Source organism: Crinia signifera, chromosome 4, assembly GCF_055691185.1.
Source record: "Crinia signifera chromosome 4, ASM5569118v1, whole genome shotgun sequence".
NCBI lineage: Eukaryota > Metazoa > Chordata > Amphibia > Anura > Myobatrachidae > Crinia > Crinia signifera.
In genome coordinates this window covers 47,698,750-47,722,010 of record NC_139220.1, presented here as the reverse complement: position 1 = coordinate 47,722,010, position 23,261 = coordinate 47,698,750, and the positions used below count along the sequence as shown (strand labels likewise).

At 45.2% G+C, this 23,261-nt stretch overlaps 1 protein-coding gene across 5 annotated transcripts in view; it reads left to right on the top strand.

Annotated features, from left to right (window-relative positions):
* The window catches only part of LARP1 (La ribonucleoprotein 1, translational regulator), a 50,307-nt gene that overhangs the window by 11,692 nt on the left and 15,354 nt on the right, over nt 1-23,261 (top strand). For 2 of the 5 annotated variants that reach the window (XM_083181724.1, XM_083181723.1), the window contains exons 2-5: nt 12,967-13,028; nt 16,438-16,503; nt 20,449-20,620; nt 21,472-21,600. In XM_083181724.1, the coding sequence (XP_083037850.1) occupies nt 12,967-13,028; nt 16,438-16,503; nt 20,449-20,620; nt 21,472-21,600 (429 nt within the window). Of the gene's footprint in view, nt 1-983; nt 1,144-12,966; nt 13,029-16,437; nt 16,504-20,448; nt 20,621-21,471; nt 21,601-23,261 lie in introns of those variants that run through there. The other 3 variants (XM_083181726.1, XM_083181727.1, XM_083181725.1) reach the window with 3 other exon arrangements.

The following is a 23,261-nucleotide window of genomic DNA, read 5'->3' as shown; positions in this document are numbered from 1 at the left end:
TCATCAAGCAAAACTGTTACAAAATATGCTGATGTGTCCATATGCTTCATCTATCCATATGGCTCAATTTAGGACGCCATTGACTGTTGTTGCTGCGCTGGGTCTGACAGACCAATTCAATTTTTTTAATTCATTCGGGTGCAAATACTGCAGGTGCCCAAATATTTTTGATCAGAAATGTGTGAACAGGTCCGGTTTTATCACATGTTACTGAAGTAATGGGTGCACTTCGACAATGAACTCTCCCCTGATATTGTTTCTTACGACACTGGTCTTAGTGTATCCAGATTTCACCAATGTTCCCGTCACATGACAGTTAACCGTCGCAAGTACTGTAAGCATGAGGAGACCTTAAATACCCGAATATCAACCGGCCACAGGGGCTTTTCAACTTTAGTTGTCTTCTAATACGACCACCAGGACATGTTTTCTGGATTTCTTTAAACCTGCACAGGTTAGTGGATCAGTAATTATTCCACATCCCATTGGCCAGAAATACTTGAAAGCTCACCTGCTGGGGAAACTTTTGATGTCCCAGCTAGTTTGCATTGAAGGTGTCTATCGGTAATGTGTGTGCGCTCCAGGCATATTGACACAGCTGCGAGTGTCATGGGTCTAGCTGTGCATCCGGCCCTTTTGGCGCTGTATCTAGGGAGTGTAGTCGGACTAGTGCGGATTACACCACAATACAGCACTAAGGCGTGTTGGGATACCTGCGATGCAATAACCAAAGCTGCCAGAGAAGATTATAAAGAGCTTCTGGTGCTGCATTAAGAGGTCATATTACAGGGCTGGAGACGACTGATGTAACTGTCATTCTGAGGCGACAGGAATCTGAGTTGGTAGTTTCGTGGAATGAGACGCAGGCTTGGACCTCACTGTCGGAGAACGCTGCTGCAACATGGATTTTGCCAGCTGTGAGGCTCCCTTGTGTTACTGCGATTGGACTGCATGTGTGTGTTTATTTTCAGGAGTCAGAGTACATTGTAGCTAAACCAATGGGTGAGGGGAACAGAGGGGTGGAGCGTCACGTTCCAAGCTTCTGTGCACAATCTCCCGTAGCTGGGTCTGCAGAGCTGCCCATTGAGGAAGACCTGAAACAGTCGCTCATGGTAGGGTGGGGTCTGCAGAGGAGGGGCACTCGTAAGTAGTAGTGATGAGGGGTGGAGGAGACTTCTCGTGGCTCAAATGTCTAGGATACAATTATTTCTGCATGTCTTTCTTGCTGCTAGTTTTTATTTTCCCTTAAATGTGCTGTTTCTCTGTGTACATTTACCTAGCCAGTGGGTGTCATTGCGGAGCTCCTGGTAGTATAGCCAGCTGGTATCCTCCTATTGCTGCAGCTGTTGCCTTGTCTGTATTCTCTGAACATTTAAATGTAAATGAAAGTAGCATCAAGTTGTTACCGATGGGTGAAATCCTGATCGCTGCCCTTTCTCCTGTCTCGCGGAAGAGGATAGTGTGTTATTGAGCTGCAGAAGTGTTCTGCTAAGTTTAGGGATCCTCAGCTATACAGGGTAATGGTTATGTGTATGTAGATGTTGGTGGTGGCTAGTGCCCCCGTGTATATTTGTAACCTACGATCGTATCGCTTTTCTGGGCTGTAATCCTCTTTGTTGGCAGAATAAAGGCTGTGAAAGCTGCCATTTGTGGTATTGTCTCGTTTGTTTGTTTTCTTTCCTGCATGTGACTGGTAATAAGGTAAGGAACACCAGAACAATGCCTTTCTTCTGTGTACCGGATGATGAAATCTCATAATGGTCTTGCTTTCCCTCTCTGTGCCTTTTTTCTTTTGCGACATTGGGGTCTATGTACTATGTCCCAGCCAATCGTCTTCTAATACCCCGTTCTCACTGCAGCCAAATTCCCGGGTCTAGCATGTAGACCCGGTATTTTTGGCAGTGTGAACGGGTCGCATATCCGGATCTCATACAGGGGTAAAACCCTTCTTTTTACCCGTGTCTGAAATCCGGATATGCAGACACAGGTTAACCCGTTCACACTGCCGAAAAACCAGTGTTTAAAGGCAAATTCCCGGGTAGAACTTCTTCACCCCGGAATTTGCCTTGCAGTGAGAACGGGGGTCCAGCGCGGCAGTCCCCATCATTTTAATGCCGGGTAAAAGCCGTGTCTTTCTCACTCGCAGTGAGAACACTGCATAACTGATGTGACAGGAGCTTATTGGTTGGTACTTTGGACTGGATGTACAAGACATTGCATCTATGATGGCAGTTGTTAATTCAATTCCGAAGAAGGCACCTTTTATCCTAGGGGGAGGAGCAAGGCTAGTGGCGTAGCATGATCACTATCTATGACACCACCTGTTGCCTTTAGTAACAATGTGGCGAGCAGAGCATGCCACACCTGCCCGAGGCGTAACAAGCATGCAAGAGTCTATTTGGGCTCCTGTGTTCATACTTGCTCCTCCCCCTGAGTGAGTTGGGGTACACACTGTACATCCCTTTCTTGTGGGCTTAAAAAGATACCTTTATGTTAGAGAACTACATTCGTGCACTGTAAATTGGGGTACATCTTCACCTTGTTAGGCTTTTCTGACCTATGCTTGATGTGAGTTGGGTACGCATTGTGATTTCCTGAGCGTATTTGGTGGAAGGGAAACAGACACAGCGCCTCCATATTGGCACGGGTGAAGAGAGAGAAATTTACTTGGACGTACTTCGCCATATGTTTATGTATTTTCTTTTGCATGGGCAAATATACATGAAAAATTTGCCTATGAGGATTCATCTATATTCCTTCTGATGATCAATTTTAAATACCACATATCGGAAGGGAAGTAACATTCTATTAGAGCATCTGTATCTGTTGTTTTTGCTCCTCCCCCTGTTCTGTCACATGATGCCCCTTTCTCCAACTTCTAAATGGATAGAACAGGCATAACACAAGCAAAAGATTTACATGGCAGTGATTGATACATGAAAAGGTCGATGTCAGCTTTAGTACATCTCACTCTTTATCTGTTTTAGCTCTCTGAGGCTTGGTACATAGACCCCTAAGGCAGGGCTTGGCTATTTTTTTTTTTTTTTAAATCTAGGAGCCAGGATGAAAGTGTAGGAGCCAGACAGTGCTGCTTACCTACACGCTCATTGCTATAGGTTTCTTGCAACAGCTGAGCAGAGCGGTGGACTACCCGTCCGGCTGTATCGGAGCAGATCCGCAGCTATTCCATAACTTGAGCCAGCTCGTGAGCCAATCAGAGCTTGCGGTTTGGCAGCCAATTGGGGGCAGCAGTGGTAGCTCCTGATTGTCTGTCGGATAGCGAACGCTTCCGGTTTTGAAAAAGCAACAGCCCTGCTCTGATACAGCCAGGTGGGTTGTCCAGCAATGTTGCCATTACTGCTCATGATAATGAGGGGGAGGGAGTAAAAAAGCATGCAACCCCTGGCAAAGAGCATGCAAACCATAGCAACAAGCATAGTTAAGTGGCGCTTGCGTGCCTGGCTCCTACACTTGAATCTTGGCTCCTAGATTTAAAAAAAAAAACTGTCAAGACCTGGCCCTTAGCGTTGCATGAAGATGGTACTTGGTTTTATAAGGTGACTATACTAATGGCAGTCTTGAGGTAAATGTTAGCACAAGGACATACCCAGTGGCAGATATAATTAGCAGCAAGTAGATCTCTTATATTTGGCTGTGCACAGCTATCGCCAAGCTTGTGTCTTTAGTCTGGCCCCTAATGTGGTGATATGGTGGATTTATTGCACCAAATGATTTCTTTTGGCGGCCAAAACTGCTCATTACTGTGTATTAATTTATGGTTTCAGATCTAGGGCGAGATGCACTAAGCTTCAAAGTTATAAAATGGATAGTGATAAACAGCCAGCCAATCAGCTCCTGCCTGACATTTTCCAAACACAGTCTGTGACATGACTAGTAGGAGCTGATTGGCTGGCTGTTTATCAATCAGCTCCTACTTGTCATGTCACAGACTGTGTTAGAAAAATGTCAGGCAGGAGCTGATTGGCTGGCTGTTTATCACTCTCCATTTTATCACTTTGAAGCTTAGTGCATCTGGCCCCTAGTTCAAGTGCGTTTGGGATAAGTAATGGGCACCCACGGAACTTGCGCTTCTCTGCAGAACAATGTACTTAATTGCCTGCTAAGCATACGTTACTTGCACACATCCAAAAACAGTTGATTTACCACTTTAATGCATTAATGTGTGCAAAATGGTGAAATAGATGTATGCAAACCCACAAGGGAAGGTGCATTCGCTCAAAAATAGTGGATAAGTGTATATACATAATTGTTGGTGCATATATTAGGTTTTGGTATAGGGCGATGGGTAAGGTTAATATTTTATAAATGCATTCTGATTGGAGTGTGCAAAATTTTGGACCATTTACATAAAGTTTTATAGCATCTCGCGCTAATAAATACAATTTCTTGGATGTTTTTCAAACTATTCCAATGTCCTTTTGAAACTTGCATGATACCTGCAAAGGGTCACCTGGATTTTACCTGAGCGAGAAGCATTAGTTATCAGATATGAGAGCTGTGTGTGAGCTGTCTCCCTGGGATTGGCTTGGCTCGCTGCCTGATATACTATGGAGGATTAGTCGTTCTTCCCAGTTTGCAGAGGTCGTCATGTGAAGCCAGGAGCGACAGCAAATAGCTGCTCTCTCGTGCCTGTTCTCTAACGGCAAGGCTTCTCGTTTTAATTAATGTTTCCCCACACCCCACCAGGATACGTAAAGCATGTCATGCCTATCCTATTGCTACTGTTAGTCTGCATTTTGCTAGAATTATTGTTGGTGTCACTACATACTAACACCCCACACTGACATGTTTTCTGGATTTCCTGTCAGAAAAAGTGCATTAATGGCTTGATTCAAAGGCAGGTATTCAGTACTTTAATTCCCCTTGTGCAGCGAATCCTGTTTTGGATTCCCTGCACAATCGTCGGGTTCCGGAGGGCTGCAGCATTTGCTGCGAGCCCTCCCTCACCCCCTATTCAACGCCTCAGGGGCTTGCTGCCCCAGGCGGTGAATTTTAACCCCCCCGGTGAATGCCGCAGGGAGCCCGAGGACGGCTGCAGGCAGGGAGATGGAAGCCTCCCTGCCTGCGCCGGACACTGTGGAGGTGAACGAGGGCTGTCGGGGACACAGGGAGTGCCCCCCCAGAGCTGGCAGGGGGCTGTTAAGGAGCCGCTACACACTGGTCCTGATCGTGCATATGTAATGATCGGGTGCAGTGAATATATGAATATTAATGAGTGGCTCCCGGCTCGGCCCCCTGCTGGTGAATGTGTAAAAAAATATATATTGTTAAAAAAAATTTTTTTTAATATATTCACGTGCTGCAAGGAAATGAATAAAAATAGCATGCCCCTTCACAGAAAAAAAATCGGATTTTTTTGACACCAAAATAAAAATAAAAAAACGCTTTATTTTCAAAGATCACATTCCAGTTAACCTAAAAAAGATGACTAATGTAAAATGGAGAATCCTGGCGAAAATCACTGGAGAAAGCAGTTCTCCACTTCAGCATTGAATACACTCTCTGTGAATTCCACTGAAAACCGCATTGAAAACCACCGGCGAATCGCGGTGAATCACAAACGGCGAGTCGCCAGCCATTCGCTCTTCATTTGCAGCAAATTGTATCCATTGAATAGGGCGAATTTTTATTTTCTGTGAGAAAATTTGCCAGAAAACAAGCGAATTGCCAGATTGGCTGAAAAAAAATGGCGAATCAGAGGCATTGAATACTGGCCAAACAGTCAACATAAGCTACTTATTGTACAACGTGATCCTGTGAGGAGATCTGTGCACTGCTGTCGATTTGCCCAAAAACCTTTTTTTGTAGAATCGCTTCAGGGAGCAGCGTAACACAAAAATATTTTGTGTTTTTTTCACTAGCCACTAGAATTTGCAGACCATGCTTGATATTAAATTTTATCCATGACAGACATTTTGTAACGTTTTAGCGTTGGCCATCTTGTATTTTTTTTGCCCGTGGAAGCAGATGATATAATTACTAACCCAGCAAAATAGATCCAATTTACCTCTGAATAACTAAAGAAATCAAGAAAACATGACCTGTTGAGGACCTGTATTGCAAGCTGAGCTAATGCTGGGGATCGTGAGGATTTAGTGAGTCTAGGAAAGAGATGGCTTTGAAACGTGGCCTGTAAAAAGCCAAGAGCTAATTGGCTTTATTTGTAACTCCAAGGTTTGATACATATCTCCCTGTGAGTGATGCATATTGCTAAACATCCGTGTTGTGGTGGCACCATGCAAATGTGGTCCTCTGAGGACGAGAGAGGGCAGGTTTACAGGTGGGAATCGGATTGGCTGGAATGATCGCTGCACATGGAAGCTGCAATGTTTTCACTATAGGGGCAGCTTTATTCATATCACTCATTCTATAATGGGCCAGATTCACTAAGCTTCAGAAAGTGATAAACAACCAATCAGCTCCTGCCTGACATTTTTCTAACCCAGCCTTTGACATGGCTGTTACGAGCTGATTGGCTGGTGATTTCACTCTCCATTTTATCACTTTTTGAAGCTTAGCACATCTGGCCCATTGAGTGATAAATTATGTTTGTCAGCCAGTTCATGTCCTGACATATAGGAGCTGATTGGCTGCTGCTAGCCATTTATAATTTGTAAAAAGTGATCAGATCCTTGACAAATCTGCCCCTTACATAAGTAGATGTGATGTGTGTAATTTTTTTTTTTTTTAAATTCCTTTTGCTGGATTATGTAGTAAGTCACCCATTGCTTGTTCGCCCACTATAGCTAGCCATACAGCAGAACGATATCGGGCCTGAATGCATGATTTTGACGGGATTCCCTTAAGCAAAAATGCGGCAAAAACCCCGTTACTGGGTATTTTACCACAGTTTCTATGCACTAAAACCCACACACCGGGTATATGGGCTTCTCTTGGAGCCCCGCTCTTCCTTCACCTGTTTCCGGGCGGCCTCCTGATATGTTTTTCCTCTGCCACTGACCTACTCCCTGCACCGTACTTCCCCTTCCGGATGCTGGGAGAGGAGGTGCTGGCAGCGGGCACAGCAGGAGGGGGGAGAGCGGCCGGGGATCCGCTGTCACGCCACCGGCTGCTTCACAAAAAAACAGATCTTAACGCAAGAGCCGCCCTTTGCGATAATAATGCATAATGATAATAGTCTAATATTTACCATGTTGCTGTTTACATGTAATCTGCTGTCACGGGAGCAGTGTGTGTAGGGGGAAAGCAACATGAAATTCCATTAATCTCCTCTTAAATATAGCTTAGACCTTGACCAAAGTCACAGCTAGAAAGCATTTACTCTGTAAAAATACATAATTATCCCCTTTTTTTTTTTTTTTTCTTCTTTCCCCTAAAGCTGGGAGAGAAATCTTCTGTTGACCCAGGTGCTGATTTTCAGGGTCACTCCTTTCCTATAATGAACTGTCACTTTTCCAGGTACTTTTTAAAATAGCTTCCCTTATTTATAAAGCCTTTTTTTTTTTTACTTTGAGAGGCGCCCAATGTATTTGAGACACGTTTCCCTCATTATAGATGACTTTCCCCTGGCGGTGGCTGTTCAGGTGTAAGTTGCAGCATGCTGCGGGTTAAACTTTTATCTCTGAATTATTATACGGCACTTGTGCAGAGCAGTGCAATGTGACTGATTAACTCTTTGATTGAAGGTTCTTGTAGCTTTCCACCATGCCTTAATTATATGGGGATGTCCAAAATTTACTTGAACACCTTTGTCGCTTAATACACCCCATGGTCAGTTACCTTTTTGGCCTTGTGTGATCCAAAGGACACTCTGTAAGGGCTTTTTCACACAGTGCGGGCGGCGCCAGACGGGAATAAACCGCACGGCTAAAAGCCGTGCCGCCTGCGTAATTGCAAATTGACAGCTATCTGTCCTTGCATACTGTGCGGTGACGGCGCGGCCGCCGGCTAGCAGCCGGATATTGCCACTGCAGCCGACGGCTGCCGTACCGCGGTCGTCCCATCCTCCCCGCTCTGTGTGGTGTGGAAGGCAATGGGCGCCTTCACACACCACGGTTCTGCCGCCTATTAAAGCCCGCCCCCATGTGACGAGAGGGGCGGGCTTACAGGACGTCAGGGCTATTTCAGACGCTTCATGCCAGGGAAAATGTTTTATTCCGCCCCCATGTGACGTCAGGGGCAGGCCTACATGACGTCAGGCTGGACATGCCTGTCACTGTTTTAACCCGCCCCCTAAATTTCCACTGCATCGTATCAAGGAGCCGGTGCATGTGAAAGGCACAAATGTCAGGCAAAAAGCCGGACAAAGTGTGTCCGGCTTTTTGCCGTCCGGTCAGAACCAGACAGTGTGAAATAGCCCTAAGGGTGCCGGACGGCTCCCCGACAGTCGGGATTCCAACAGTCAATACTCCGACATCGGAATCCCAACTGCTCCCTCGTGGGGGTCCCCGACCCCCATAGAGGGAGACTAAAATAGGTGGTGAGTGCAGCTCGCCAACGTGCCCGCAACGTGGAGAGCGCAGCGAGCCCGCAAGGGGCTTCATTGCGCTCCCCCCGCTGTGCAGTCGGGATTCCGACGTCGGAGAAATGAATGGCGGAATCCTGACTGTCGGTCATTTATACCACACCCCTCTGTAAACAGACCCTTTAGCTGCACACAGCGGTTCTTTTAAACAAAGAGCCTGTTTAATCTATCCACAACAGATCTATATATATATATATATATATATATATATATATATATATATATATATATATATATATATATATATATATATATATATATTGGTACTTGTGAGTTATCTGGGCGCCCGATTTTGGTACTAGATCGCATGCGATATCGCATGCGATTTGCATAAGATTTGCTATTCATTTCATTACCCCACTATCCCCAAAGTGTGTCTATCAACGTGAACCCGAAGCGTGGCGAGCGCAGCGAGCCCGCGTGGGGCGGCGGTACGCGTCCACCGACCTTTTCATGCCCTACTATCCACTAGGGCGTGGAGTGAGAATAGAATAGTGTGGCGAGCCCCGCGAGGGGACGCGGACACCTGTGAAGCCCGCAAGGGCACGCGGATACCTGTGAAGGTGTCCGCGGGGCACGCTGCGCTCGCCACGCTTCGTGCTCGGTGGCTCGCTGCGCTCGCCACACTATTCTATTCTCACTCCACGCCCTAGTGGATAGTAGGGCATGAAAAGGTCGGAGGACGCGTACCGCCGCCCCTCGCGGGCTTGATGCGCTCGCCACGCTTTGGGTTCACGTTGATTGCCACGCTTCACGCTAAGGGGATAGTGGGGTAATGATGAATAATGAAACGGATAGCAAATCGCATGCAAATCGCAAGTACCCAAAATCGGGCGCCCAGATAACTCACAAGTACCATTTATTTATTAGATATTAAAATTCTATACAATTCACTGCAGTGGATGCAAAATATCAGCGGTTTTACCTCCGTGGGCACCAATGTTTCACTCTTTCCCTTGACCCATAGAAGTGTGCTGATAACGTAGGACGGAATTATACAGTAATTGTCTGTTCTGTGCACAGCAAAAACACCTGTGACTTGATTCCAAGGGGGCATTTGGGTGTTACCAAATATGACCTCACAATACTTCTGCACAGGTGAGGTGCACTTACAAATTGAAAGCATTTCGTTTCGAGGCAAAAGGCGCACATATATTAAACTAGTAAGCTCACTGGAAGCAAACGCTTTGAAAGCTAGTCTGCTACTTTCTGTGTTTGTGCATGTGTGATATAGATGTAGTTTCACACTCTGCCAGCAGATGGCAGTGTTTCGGAGACTCACGGACACGAGACATATGTATAGATGTGTAATGTAATGAAAGCTGTGAATGGCTGCACAAATGTAGACCGCTCTGTTCATTTCATGTTGCTGTAGGTCTGATAAGGAAGTTCTCCCCCATCTTTTCGCTGCAGGGCATGGAATAGCAGTACTGTCACAAGTAGTGTGTGATGTATCACATGGGCTGATCCTGCTTTGTTCAACCCTCCCTAAAAGTTATATATGGTTTTTTTTCTTACTGGAGCAGCTAAACCAGTCGTGTCCTGTGCATGCCGTTACGTTCTGTATTACGCCTGCATTCTCCCGTCGGCATTGCTCCTGTGAGAGTGCTCAGTAGCTGCTATCCATTTATACTGCTGATCGCTGCTTCCAGCCATGTGTGCTGCAGACCCGCCCCTGGCACTATCTCGCAGTGGATTGTCTGCAGGCCACGTCACTCTAGAACTTACCCATATGTTTCTTGAAGGACACCTTATCACGGATATGCTGCAGGCTGCCTGTGCAGTGGAAGCAACACATAAACCTTTAGACAAAGTGCATGGTTTGAACAAGCATGTGGTGTGGTTGCCAACAGAACACATTTAATTTATTTGAAACTATTCTTTTTTTGTGGGGTTTTTTTTTTTCTGACATAAGTTTAGGGTGTAGCTAGTTGTCAACCCCTAGGATATAACAACACTAAAGGTGCCCACACATTAGAACGATTTTTTTGGGGGCCGATTTCCGACTGATCGGATGATTTTTGCCGATATCGGTGGAATGCGTGCTCCTGCGGATCTTTTGCTAAATTTTCTAATGTTAAGGTGGCCATACACCTACAGATTTATCTTCAGATATGGCTGGTTGGAACAAAAACATGGTTATGGATGAGAGCAATTAACAGTTGAGCATTTGCTTGGAAATGCTGGAAAACTGACAAACTGTCATTCAGATATTACCAGATTTTTGTTCCAACCAGCCAGATCTGAAAGTAAATCTATAGGTGTATGGGCACCTTTTTACATGCTGCATGAAAGATCAGAAGATTTAGCAAAAGATCCATAGAGAACTCACACGGGATCTTAAGAAAAATCTTTGGTAAAGAAGTGCACTTGCCTGAAATATTTTGTCCAGGATGGACAAAAGATTTCAAGGCTAATTTATGCGCACATCTTATGATCGCAGATCTTTCTAGTGTGTGGACGCCTTTAAAATTTTCTCCTCACCACTGAAGACTGGGAGAAATGATGTCAAACGCTCATACGCACGTCCAAACAGAGCAATGATTTAATGGTTTCTTTATGCGCCATCTATTGGCATCTGCTGAGGAAAACAATTGAATCACCCCTCTCATGATTCCTGTAAGGGTGGCTTATAACTGGACTGGTCAAACTGGTTCTAGGGATCTGCAGTTTATATTCCAGGCCACCTAGCTTGGACATGATTATAACTTACTATTAACACTTTCAAACATGTGTTGCATTCATTCCTACCCGACACATTCTACAGATCCACAGGTGGCCTGGAAAACATGAACTTTTTGGTTTTGGATCTTGAGGACCAGTTTGTCCTGTCTTACAATTTGGTTTTGTTGTGCCAGAGTTTAGGTTCTGGTCATAGGCCAGCATTTTCTACCGTAATGTTATTTTTATTCTTGGAAAGTAATTGTAGTCTGTTTGGATAGTGGGTTAAAGTTCATTTCGCTGCACATGCTGTCTACATTGCCCAGATGCTGCAACCTTCTGTACCACCCTGGCAGGCCCAGAGATTACCTGAACAAATAGCAAAATATACCAAAACTGATGGTAAAAAGGACAACAAACAGATTGTAGCACTTTCATAATAAATTAGGAAATGGTTTACAGAACCAAATTGTAAAATGTAATTTGAAGAACCCCTTTGTTGCTATTCTGCTGCAGTGCTGTCCCACTGAGGGCAAAGCCCAAAGTCTCCCTGTATTTTGGCAAGCTCACAAAATGGCAAAGTTTACACAGAATGGAAAATGCAATTGCTGGCAGTCAACAAAAGCATTCTATCCCATTTAGAAAGGGATGGGGGGGTCAATTTGTTTTCCCCCTGCGCCTGGGTGCAATTCAATTGTAGCCACATTTAGACTGGGAACCCTTTCTTGGGCTGCTGGTATAGAGGCGCACTAGATAAATCACACACCTTTTTGCACATTTAGAAGTTTGTTAACTGAGGATGAAACCTTTCCTCTTGCAGTCTTAACCCTTTAATTTTAGCTCGGTTTTAATTGCATCTGTTAGGCCCTATACATATATGAGATAATAAAGATAGTTGATAAAAGGAAATAACTTGGTGTGAAGAGAGCAATATGCCATATTTTAGGCAATATTCTGAGGTAATTTTTGTGTTCTATTTTAGTGGATTTGGTAATACATAATAGATGCCCTGGTCCAGTGGTGTAACTATAAATTAAGGACCCTCCTGCCCAAAATTTCAGGCACACCGTTACCTACTCTGTCTAATTACCCTCATCTGCCCACACTGGCTGCCACCACAGGTCTACAGTCCCATTGCACCTTTCCTGCTTTGTTAGGGGGGAATGTAATTGTTTTCTAGCACTCACAGCTTTGGAACGATATTGAATTATTTGTGATGGAGACCCAGTAACTTGCGCCCACCAATACTTACACCGAATGCACTTGTTTTAGATCCATGCAAACTACTGGACATGTGTGTTTGGGTGCTAAAAGCCGTACTCTGGACTGTTTTTCTAATTTCCAAAAATAAATTTCAAAACAATTGAGTAAATAAGATAATAGATAAATAAGTCCGTTTTTAGATGAGAGCTGCGGCCACAAAAAAAATTATAATTAAACCTCTTGTAGTTCTCTATTGTCATTGAATAGATAATGCTGCTGCCTTTATAGGGATTGACTCAATACGGTGCACAGTGAATAGCGCTTGGAGAGACCGCCCCACAGCTATTCAAATGAGTGCACCGCCAATTCCAACAAAACAAGGGTGGCAATGCTGGTTTAAGCCTTAGCGTGGCATGAACAGCATTGCCGCGGGGCACTTAGTCGGAAAATACCAGTACTTGCCTTAAACACCCACGAGTACCGGCATTCTCCAACTTGGCACTATTCACTGCTCAACATATTGAGTTGACTCCATTGTAAATGAGGAATGAGTTTTCTACAAACTTAATGCATGTGTCATGTTTTTCTTATTTCAGACCCTCCTCTTCCTGCCAAAGTGGTGAAAGCTGGTATTCCTAGGCCACGGCGAGGCAGCAAGGTAACCTCTTCACTTTCACAACCTTTATTTGTGATGGATAATCCCTTACATGCAGATGATATGTGCCTGGGTCATTGCAGATTTTCGGTTCTAAATGCTTTGGAAACGTTTCTCCTTAGTATCAGATTAACGCAATATTCTTTTAACACCTTCTTGGCCAGTATTTGTGCACTAGGGGGAAGAGGAATTGTGATCTGAAACATATAACATTGTAGGCTTCAGTCTTCACAAACCAGCTGAGAAAGCTGACAGCCATTTAAGAGGCAGTTTTTCTGCTGTCTAGAAAGCTTAATGCAGAAAGTTGGGTTTGCCCAACATGCGTCCTAATTCCTCCTCATTTGGCTAATGTATTTACATGTGGAAATCATGCTACAGTCTCCAGCCACTGAGAGTGTATGAGAATAAAGGCCCCCATACATTAGGCCCACTTGTCCGAAGGACAAGTCGGACCTAATCTACTGACAACTCCCCTGGGGTGGTCACACATACCTCCCAACTGTCACGATTACAGCGGGACAGTCCCGATTTTCGGGTCCTGTCCCACCCGCGGCAGGCATTGTCCCGCTGCGGGGGGGTGGCAGTTGGGAAGACCCCACAATCTAATAGAATAGACGCTGTGCGCATGCGCACAGCATCTATTCTCGTATGAAAATGAGGTTGCGGCTAATTAGCATAAGCCACACCCTCATTTGCATACGCCCCACCCCCTTTTCGGACGCTCGCGCGCGAGTGTCCCTATTTCCCCAACACAGAAGTTGGGAGGTATGGTCACATACGATTTGGCACTTGATGTGCCAGGTTTTGCATGTGATAAATCGCATGCGATTTATCACATGCAGTCCCCCCGGGGAGCTGCTGCCAGCGGGAGCTGAGCAGGGCATGGGGGCTGCAAGCAGGCAGTGGACGCAGCCTGTAGTACCTGCGGTGGAGGGAGCCAGATGCCGAGCGGGGGACTGCAAGCAAGGAGACAGGCAGGGGAGGCAGTGGGCGCACTGGTCCAGGCGGTGAACTCCGCGAGGGGACCAGAGAGAAGAGACCGGGTAGCGTAGGGGAAGCCGGGCAGCAGCGGGCGGACATAGAAATTAATTAACAGTCAGTGATTGGCTGAGAGCTCTCTGTCAGAGAGCTCTCAGCCAATTACTGGCTGTCCATTCATTTCTATGTGCCCGGCTTCCCCTACGCTACCCGGTCTCTGTCTCTGATCCCCTTGCGGCATTCACCGCCTGGAAGTATCTATTTGCGGCATCCCCCCCCCCCCCACCTGCCCAGGATAGTGCGCCCACTGCCTCTCTAGCCCGGCTCCCTGCTTACAGTCCCCCACTCGGCTCCCTCCACCGCACGTACTATAAGCTGCGTCCCCTGCCCGCCTTGGGCTGCACATGAGATTTAACAAATCTTATGTGCAGCCCGTCCGACCTCCCGAATCCGACCCGATGCGCACGGTCGGATGGGATGTCTGCACATGCGATTTGGCCGATTTTCCTCCGAATCGGGCCCAAATCGCATAGTGTATGGCGGCTTTAACTCTCAGCACTACACAATTATCTGACCGATCTGACTGGTTCGGATGAAAATCTGGTAAGGGATGAGAGCAAATGACAAACCTGCCATTTAGACAAATTTGGGAAACCACGGCTTTAACCAATTTGTCTGAAAAGTGTTTGTCCGTGTTGTAGTGTCTGATATGGAATAGTCTCATTCAAACCAGCCAGATAATTGCATACAGTAGTGCAGGGGTGGCCAAACCGGTCCTCGAGATCTACCAGCGGTCCACATTTTCCATATCACCTAGCTGCTGCACAGCTGCAGTCAATGCTAACTGTCACATTTCAAACATGCTGCATTCATTCCTACTATAGATCCACAGGTTGCCTGGAAAACATGCACCGTTGGTAGATCTTGAGAACAGGTTTGGCCACCCCTGCTGTAGTGTATGCCAGCTATGGGTATCACCTGTGTCCGGGCAGCCTCCTGCTGTGCTGCCCGGACCCGTGATCTCCTCCTCCCTGCACCTCTTCCAAATGCAGGGAGGAGGAAGCGTGTACAGGTCCAGGGAGAGGGGGGGACCCGCTGCACATCGCCGGCCACAACGCAAAGGACAGCTCTTAATGCAAGAGCTGTCCTTTGCCTTAATAATCGCACATGTTAGTGCATATTCAATTATTAACTATGCGAATGCCGGCAATGTGCAGCCGCATTTATTAGAGAATCCCGCCCACAATGCGGTCCTTCCTGGCCTTGCTTAATCATGCATTCTCTGTTCACAGCATTTTCAATGTACCTGTATATCCCTGAAAATGTAAATCAAGCGTGTAGCACACACAAGCATCTTCAGCTGATTGAAATGATATGTGGATGCCTATAGTCTGCATGCGGATGTATTTGTATAAAATGTTTTCTATCTTTGTGTTCAATAAAATGATACAATTTTAACAGAGAAAAAATGTCTGTGCCGGATTTGATTCAAATTGGTCTTTGGCCCTTTGCTCTCCTTAACAAAACCCTGTTTTAAATCTGTACATGTGGGCATACAGCCACGTGTTTCTCTTTCAATAAAACCACTGGCGTTTGTTTCCGTTTCATTGGGCCACTTTCACACCTGTAAAAAAAAAAACTACAACAAAAAAAACATATTTCATTGATTTAAATCTCATTGAAATAGCTTGAAGTGCTCTAACTCTGTACACACACTGACAAGGGGGCTATTCAGGTTGGTTTGCAAAAGCAAACCCCTCCTTTAATGGACAAAACCATGTGCACTGCAGGTGGGGCAGATGTAAGGGGGGGTACACACCAGAACGATTAGGGCTCAATTCCATCAATCTGGATCCAATTCCGACCGATTGGATGCAGATTGTATGTAGATTGGGCATGTTTAGGTCCAATTCCGATCCGATTCCAATCCGATGCGCGTCCCCGCTGTCGTTTGGTCGTTTTACAGATCCTACCTGCTGCAGTGAGGATCTGTAAAAGATCCATTCAACTGGATACAGACTCAGATCGGATTGGATGCAGATCGTTAGCAGATTGTTAGCAGATTGTGTGCTCCAACAGATCGTGCGAAAATCACACAATCTGCTAACGATCTACTAACAATCAGGATCGTTCTGGTGTGTACCTGGCCTAACAGTTACATTTGGGTGTTATTTTGTTTCTGTGCCGGGTAAATATTGGCTGCTTTGTTTTTACACTGCAATATAGATTTGGGTGGGGTGTGTCCAAACTGATCACTCTCTGCACATGTTACATCTGCACTACCTGAAGTGCAAACCCCCTACTTCCAGTGTGTCACCGTAATTACCACAATCTCTGCAGTTACTGTTTTGCATTGTGTCCCAACATTTTGAGAGGGGAGTGCTGGTCAAAACTACGATGCATATATGTATCTTTACTCTCTCAATTTCTGTAGGTTGGAGATTTTGGTGATGCCACCAATTGGCCTACGCCTGGAGAAATTGCTCACAAAAACACACCGGTAAGGAGCCTAAATAACAACATCCAACATATTTACGATCTTGTGTTATTGTGGTGGGTACCATGCATGTTTCTACTGTGCATTGTAAAGTCCCATTTGATTTTTGAGTATATAAAATGGCAGCTGTCTGCTCATTTCTGCCAATGAGGCAATTCAATTGGTTAATGGGCGACATTGCATTACCCCCATCGCTGTTCAGCACTCAGATGTTAGGTTAAGCTGTTGAAAATTGCTAAGGTGCTGGCTGCTCACCATCAGGTGTTTCATGGGCGCCTGCTTTTAGAACAGAACTTTACAGATTTTCTTGATCCCTTGTTTACTGTACAAGTGGGTGACAGGAGGAAACAAATGTTTCAATTCACTGTTTTGGCAAAAGTCCCTTTGAGGCTCCCAGAACACATTTATCAATGAGGTGCATCCATTCCCTACTTTCCTTTGGGTGAGGCTGTAATAGGGTACTAAAGACAATAACGGCCAAGTGCACTTTCAGGTACCTGGTCTGTTCCTTTTTTGTCCATGTCTCATCTTCATTCGCTGCCCTGCTGTGCTCCTTGTCATGGATACCATTGCTATCGGTGTTGTGTATTGCGACACCCAGGGCCTCAGGAAATAAACAGTGGTTATATAAGGATGGATGAGAATCATGTCATGGACCTATAAAGAAAAGGTAGTCTTTTGTAATACTTGCACATGACTGGGCTTGCACGTAGCACCCTGAAAGTGGCAAACCAGCCTGTTGTGTTAGATAGCCTCCGTGCTCTTAGTGTATTGCCTTGGAATGTGTAAGCAGTGTGTTGTTGGTGGTACTTGGCCATCTCTCCTATCGTGTGGCTGTGTGACACCAGGAATAGCACACACAGGTCCCCCCTAGCAGGATTTCCATTTAGGGATGCCCTCTTTCTGACTCTTGCCATGCCCATTGCTTGCAGTCTCTATTCTGGGACTGAAAGCCTCCCAGGCAGTTTGCAGCGGTCGGGTGCTTCACCCCAGGATTTATTTTTAGGAACCTGGGTAGAGTAGCTGGCCTGGGAGATGTGACGGTTTCGGATTTCCCAGCTCTTTGTGGATAACAGGTAAGGGAGATATGTTTGGAGGAAATCTGTCTTTTGCATTCTGTTACCTGTAGTTTACAGATGGAGCGGCCGGGTCAGTTTCAAGCTATATATATGTATATACACCCCGGAAAGTGGTTCCACAGCAGCAGAGTTATATCACTGTTAATTGGACGGATTCTGTTTGTTTTTCTTTTATTGCCATATCCTAAGCTGTGATGACACTGCCTTTTATCTGCAGGCTAATCTGCAGATTATGCATCCTCTTACCTCCTGGTTCTAGGTAGATTATTGGCCCAGGCTGCAGTGTAGTATTAGTGTACATGTACGTTTAAGAATAAGTCATTGGTCTATAATACATGGAATGGCTTTGCTTCCATCTTTTCGTCTTTTCTGCCTACTTTCTTTCCAGACTGATTGATAATTAATGATGTGCTTGACGCACCCAAATGCCGAATCTCCCGACTGTAGCATTCGCTCTGGTTTCAGCCTTTGATCACTGGACGTTTGCAGCTCACAGCTTTGTGTGTTCATATGTGGCTGGTGTGTGATGTTTAATTTGAGCGTGATAAGTAAAAAGTTATTGTCCCTAAAATTATTATTATTATTTTTTTCTTTTACCACTTCTGGAAAGATGGATTCATGTCAAAAAGTTTATCTGCTGGTATTTTGCTTTTAAATAAGGATGGTCTTCTACTGTAAATCCATTTAGAAAAGTTAATATAGACTATTTTTCTGATTTATTTTTCACATAATTAGATAAAAACTCTCAAGCATCCAAATATCCTTATTTTTTTTATATTATTTTTGGTTCAAGGGCACCTACACATCTTCCAAGTGCATTTCAAGGTGAATGGGCTTTGCCGGTTCCTGGAACTGCACTGGGAAAATCCATTTAAGTCCTAGGTTTGCGAAGACGAACCTAGTACCGCTTTTATTTTTTTCACTTAAAATATTGATCGGATTGCTTTATTACATTTTTTTATGGCCATGTTTAAGTAATGGTCGTCCGACCAGCTGTAATTGTCTTGCAGATGGACGCAAGCTCTGCGGGTACCCATTACTGTCCAGACTTGTCGCTCCTGAATGCACAATATTCAGATGCTTAAAGCGCCAAATCTGCACATAGTACTTGGTGCACTGGCAGTTTAGGCACCTAAAAGCAGGGCACTTATTATTTGTTTTCATGCCACCTCAAAAAGGCACTCAAAAACAATTGAATTGCCCCCATAGAAGGCTGTGGTAAGAAATCTATATTGCATATTTGCATGTCACTATTAGACAATTAAATATTTTTAATTTCCCTTTTATTAGTGAATGCTAAAACTGGCATGGAAGACCACAGTTTGTCTAGGCCCGGCATACTAGTGTAGATGAACCATCTCCGTCACCCTTTTGTGATCCACAAAGGGAGTTCCACTCCCTAACTCCTCCTTCCGAACCCCTTAACTTTTCCTACCAATCGGGTTGTCACTTCTGCATCCTAATAAATGTGGCCATAGGTCGATACCTGTTTTTTGGGGGTTTTTTTGCTGCAATCATGTAAACGTAGACCTTTTGACTACACAAAACTGCATTTATCCTGCACTTCACCACCTTCGTGAATGAGTTTTCATGTGTGCAGACCTGCTGTATTTATGGAACCGTTCAGTTGTTCACGGAACAGTTGCCAATTAATTTTTATCTTTTTAAAATGGCTGTCTATGGTAGAAAAGCTAGAGATTACATCCTTTCTAATGTGTAGCGTAATTTACTGGAATCTGATTATTTTTAGCATAAATTGGACTCGTCCTTTGTTGGCCCATGGCTTTTCCTTGAATTTTTGTTTTATTAATTTTTTTTAATTATGAATTTATCAGTTTATAAATTGTGCAATATTTATTATTATTTTTTTTATTATTATTTTATATTTTTTTGCTACTCTTCACAATTTCTGATTTTCAGATGGATGTATGGGGATTTTTTTTCAGTTGACCTTCACCATTATTTTTTCCTGAAGAATTGATCGTAGAACTAGAACATTTAAATAAAACAGTTTAATGTATTCTGGGCTGTGATCTGGAGGGAAAAAACAGTGTTCTGTTCTCTTGTGAGTGGGTTCGGATGATGATTGCACATGAGGCACGGTTAATTGTTTTCTTGTGCCTACAGCCCCCGTCACGTTACTCACTCTGCATGTTGCATCCACATGAACTAGCCACATAAAGCGGCTCAACCCTGTGCAAACTACTGGGTACACCACAGTTTGGGCACCCAGAACCTGGCTTTTGGCAGGATGCATGCAGAAATATAATCTGCTCCACTGCCACATTTGTTTAACTCCTGGTCATTTTCATGGCTCCGATTCTACGATTTGGGCACTTTTCTCCTGGTTTTGACAGATTGGACTGATGAATCGGGTGAAAGGTGCACAGTTGTATGTGCCTAACCTCCGATTTTGATTGGATCGGAGCCGGAGATTAAGTTCTGCACATAGGATTTGTTGTTGCTGGGATTGCATAGGAGGCATCGTATGTAAAAGGACCGCAAATGTATCTTATTCGATCGTGTTACCCAGGAAGCCTGACGGACAGTATTCCTCGGCTTAGTGTATGGGCAACTTTAGACTGCAGCTGCGGAAGTATCAAACTATTCTCCCTCCATAGACTACTAGCTGCTGTCCTATTACTTCCAGCCTAGATAACCCATGACCTGTTTATCTGCCGTCAGGTGGTTATGGGCCTTATTGAGACATACATGCTAATTGCCCCATATGGGCTACATTATTGTCATGCAGCCATCATTGTATATCACCATAGGTCTGCTATATACATATATATGTGTCAAACTGTCCAAAATACAGTGATTTGTCCAAGTCCAGTTGCCAATTGGATTGTTTTTTATTGTTTTATAGCCCCCTTCAAAGTTGCAGCCATCCCGGAGATCATTTGTGAGGAAGGAAATGAAAGAAGAGAGTGCGGACGGTAAGGAGAACCAAAGAGTAAAATCTGATGAGTCCAGTGAGGAGAAGAATGGGGATGATGATGGGCCACGTTCAGCCCACAAAAAGAAAGGTACTGTGTCGGGTGGGTTTCACTAAATTCTTCATTGTTTTTTTTTATTATAACAGTTTAAAATGTCCTGGAAAACTTAATGACTGGGACTATAAAAAAGATTCAATAAAAGTCCACTTAGAATCTAATACTGAAAGCATGGATCTAAGTGGATGCACCTCATGTGGCATTTCTGCAATTTACTTTTATCACTTCTAAGAATTAAAATTAGCATTTTTAAATTATGGGGTAGATGTATGAAGCAGCAATTGGGGAGGAGAACTGATAAAGTGCCTGGTACACAGGGTGAGATGTTCTAACATCCGCTGCCCGTTTTCGCCCCCCCTCCCCTCGCTGGCCACCGCGTTCTTAATAATCACATATGCGATTATTAACGCAAGGGACAGCTCTTGTGATAAGAGCTGTCCCTTGCGATGCAGTACCGGCACCAGACTTCCGGGTCAGAGACCCAGGAGTCCGCATGCGCAGAGTGACGGGTACAGCGGGGGCATGCTGGGAGGTAAGAAGCCCATAGGCTTCAACAGAGAATCACCAGCTTTTGCTGGCGATTTCCTTCTGCAGCGGTGTTACTGCACAGGGGGGACAGAGCATACAGAAATGCGGTTAAAAAAACCCTGAAAACTGGGTTTTTATCGCATTTCTGGTTTAGAGAATCTCCCCCTTAATCACCAGCCAATCAGCTCCTCCTAACTTTCTCCATTTATTTAACCCAGCCTGTAAATGAACAGTTAGGATCTGATTGGCCAGTGATAAAGTACCAGGCACTTTATCGCTTCTCCTCCCTTATCACTGCTTCATACATATATCCCTCAGTCACTATCTCCGCACTTTCTCACCTTGTCCTACTTCTTGTTCCACCACAGGAAATAAACACAAATGGGTTCCCCTGCAGATTGAGATGAAACCAGACGGACCAAGAGACAAAACTACTACCAGGAACAACCGTCAGAATGAGCAGCAGCGTCACACTTTGAATCGGAGCGACCCGAAAGGTATGGGCAGGGATAGAGCGATGTAACGTCCCAGTGAGGGCGGACACCTGTGTGACTGGACTTCCTGTGTAGGAAGCCTAGCTCTAATGTGATTACTGCAGGCCAGGTAGTGGATTACAGAGTCTACCATGTTATCCTGACCTTCTGTTGGGTAATAAGCGATATTGGGTTTTGTATCTTACACACAGATCCTATCTTTTCTCCCAATGTATTATCTAATGCATTCCCCTTTTTGTTGAGGAATGTATACGTTTGGGTTCTCCGAGAGACTGAATCCATCAAAATTAAGTGCATGATTCAGGTTCGCTAGGCAGCGTACATTCGCTACATAGTGAGCACCTCAACGCCACTTGGCACGCGTGCCCAACACATCCCTTCGCATGCGGCCACTAGCAGGAGAAATCCTTCGATGGTCGCTCACCATCAAATAATTTCTCCTGCTTTCGGTAATAAGTCAGTCTAAACTGACTTCTATTACAGCCGCTGAAATCAAGTGACGTCAGCCATACACCATGTCTGCTTCCCAGGGGAACGCCCAGCATTTTTAAAACGATGGGCGTGCCCGATGCCGAAACCCCACCTGTATGAACGCCTCGGGTTTACACATGGGGGGGTATTCAATCTCTCGCTGCCTTCTCCCAATGGCGGAGATGGCTGCGGGGGCCCTATTCAATGCTGCAGCATTGAACAGGGTATCTCGGTAGAACAAGCCCGACTTCACAAGCAGTCAGGCTCATTCTGCCGAGAACGGCCAGGAAGTGACGAGCTCCCAGCCACAGCTCGCCTCTTCCCGGCTGCAGCTCGCAACCAGGCCCCCCCTTCTCAACCTGCTGCAGGTGGGACATTGATTCCCGCCTGCTTTTTCTCGGTCAAGCAGACCGAGAACGGGACAGTCACAGCTGTCGGGCCATTGAATACGCCCCTTAGTGTGAGTTTACTGGATAGATAGGTCGATAGATACATACATACATACACATATATATATTTATATTGTGCATTGAGTGATTATGGGCGGGATGCACTAAAGGCAAAATGTGGTAAAAAGCCCGTAATCAGCCTTTTTACCGCATTTTGGTATGCAGGGAAACGCGCACACCAGATTTCTGCTGTGGAAGGTATCACCAACAAAAGATAGTGATACCCCATAGAAGCCTATGGGCTTCTGACACGGCCTCCTGCTGTGCTGTCTGGATCAGTGACCTCCTCCCAGCACCTCTTCTGGGTGCAGAGGAGGAGGAGGCATAGCCCTGCAGCCATCTGAGCAGGGGGCTGCCGAGCAGGAGGAGGGGGCAGAGCTGCGGGGACCCGCTCATCCCCCATCCGCTGCTCCACAAAGTGCAGCTCTTATCGCCAGATCTGCCCTTATGCGATACTAATTGCATATGTGGAGGGGGGGGGGGGGAGTTAGGGTTTGGCGGATGATAGTGCATCCCGCCTTGTATCGGTTAAGTTAGCCTCCAAAAGTGGCTGCAAGCGACTATCACTTGGTGGTCTATCACTTAGTTGGGTCGCAGGTTTTTTTATTTCTTGCTGACACAATATAGTGCTAATTCTTTCACCTGTGATCCTGAGGATGTCTGTAATGCTAAGCTGATGACCATACGGTACACGTGGCATAATTTACATGTGAGCACCTGTAAATACCTTGTGAACAAGAAGAT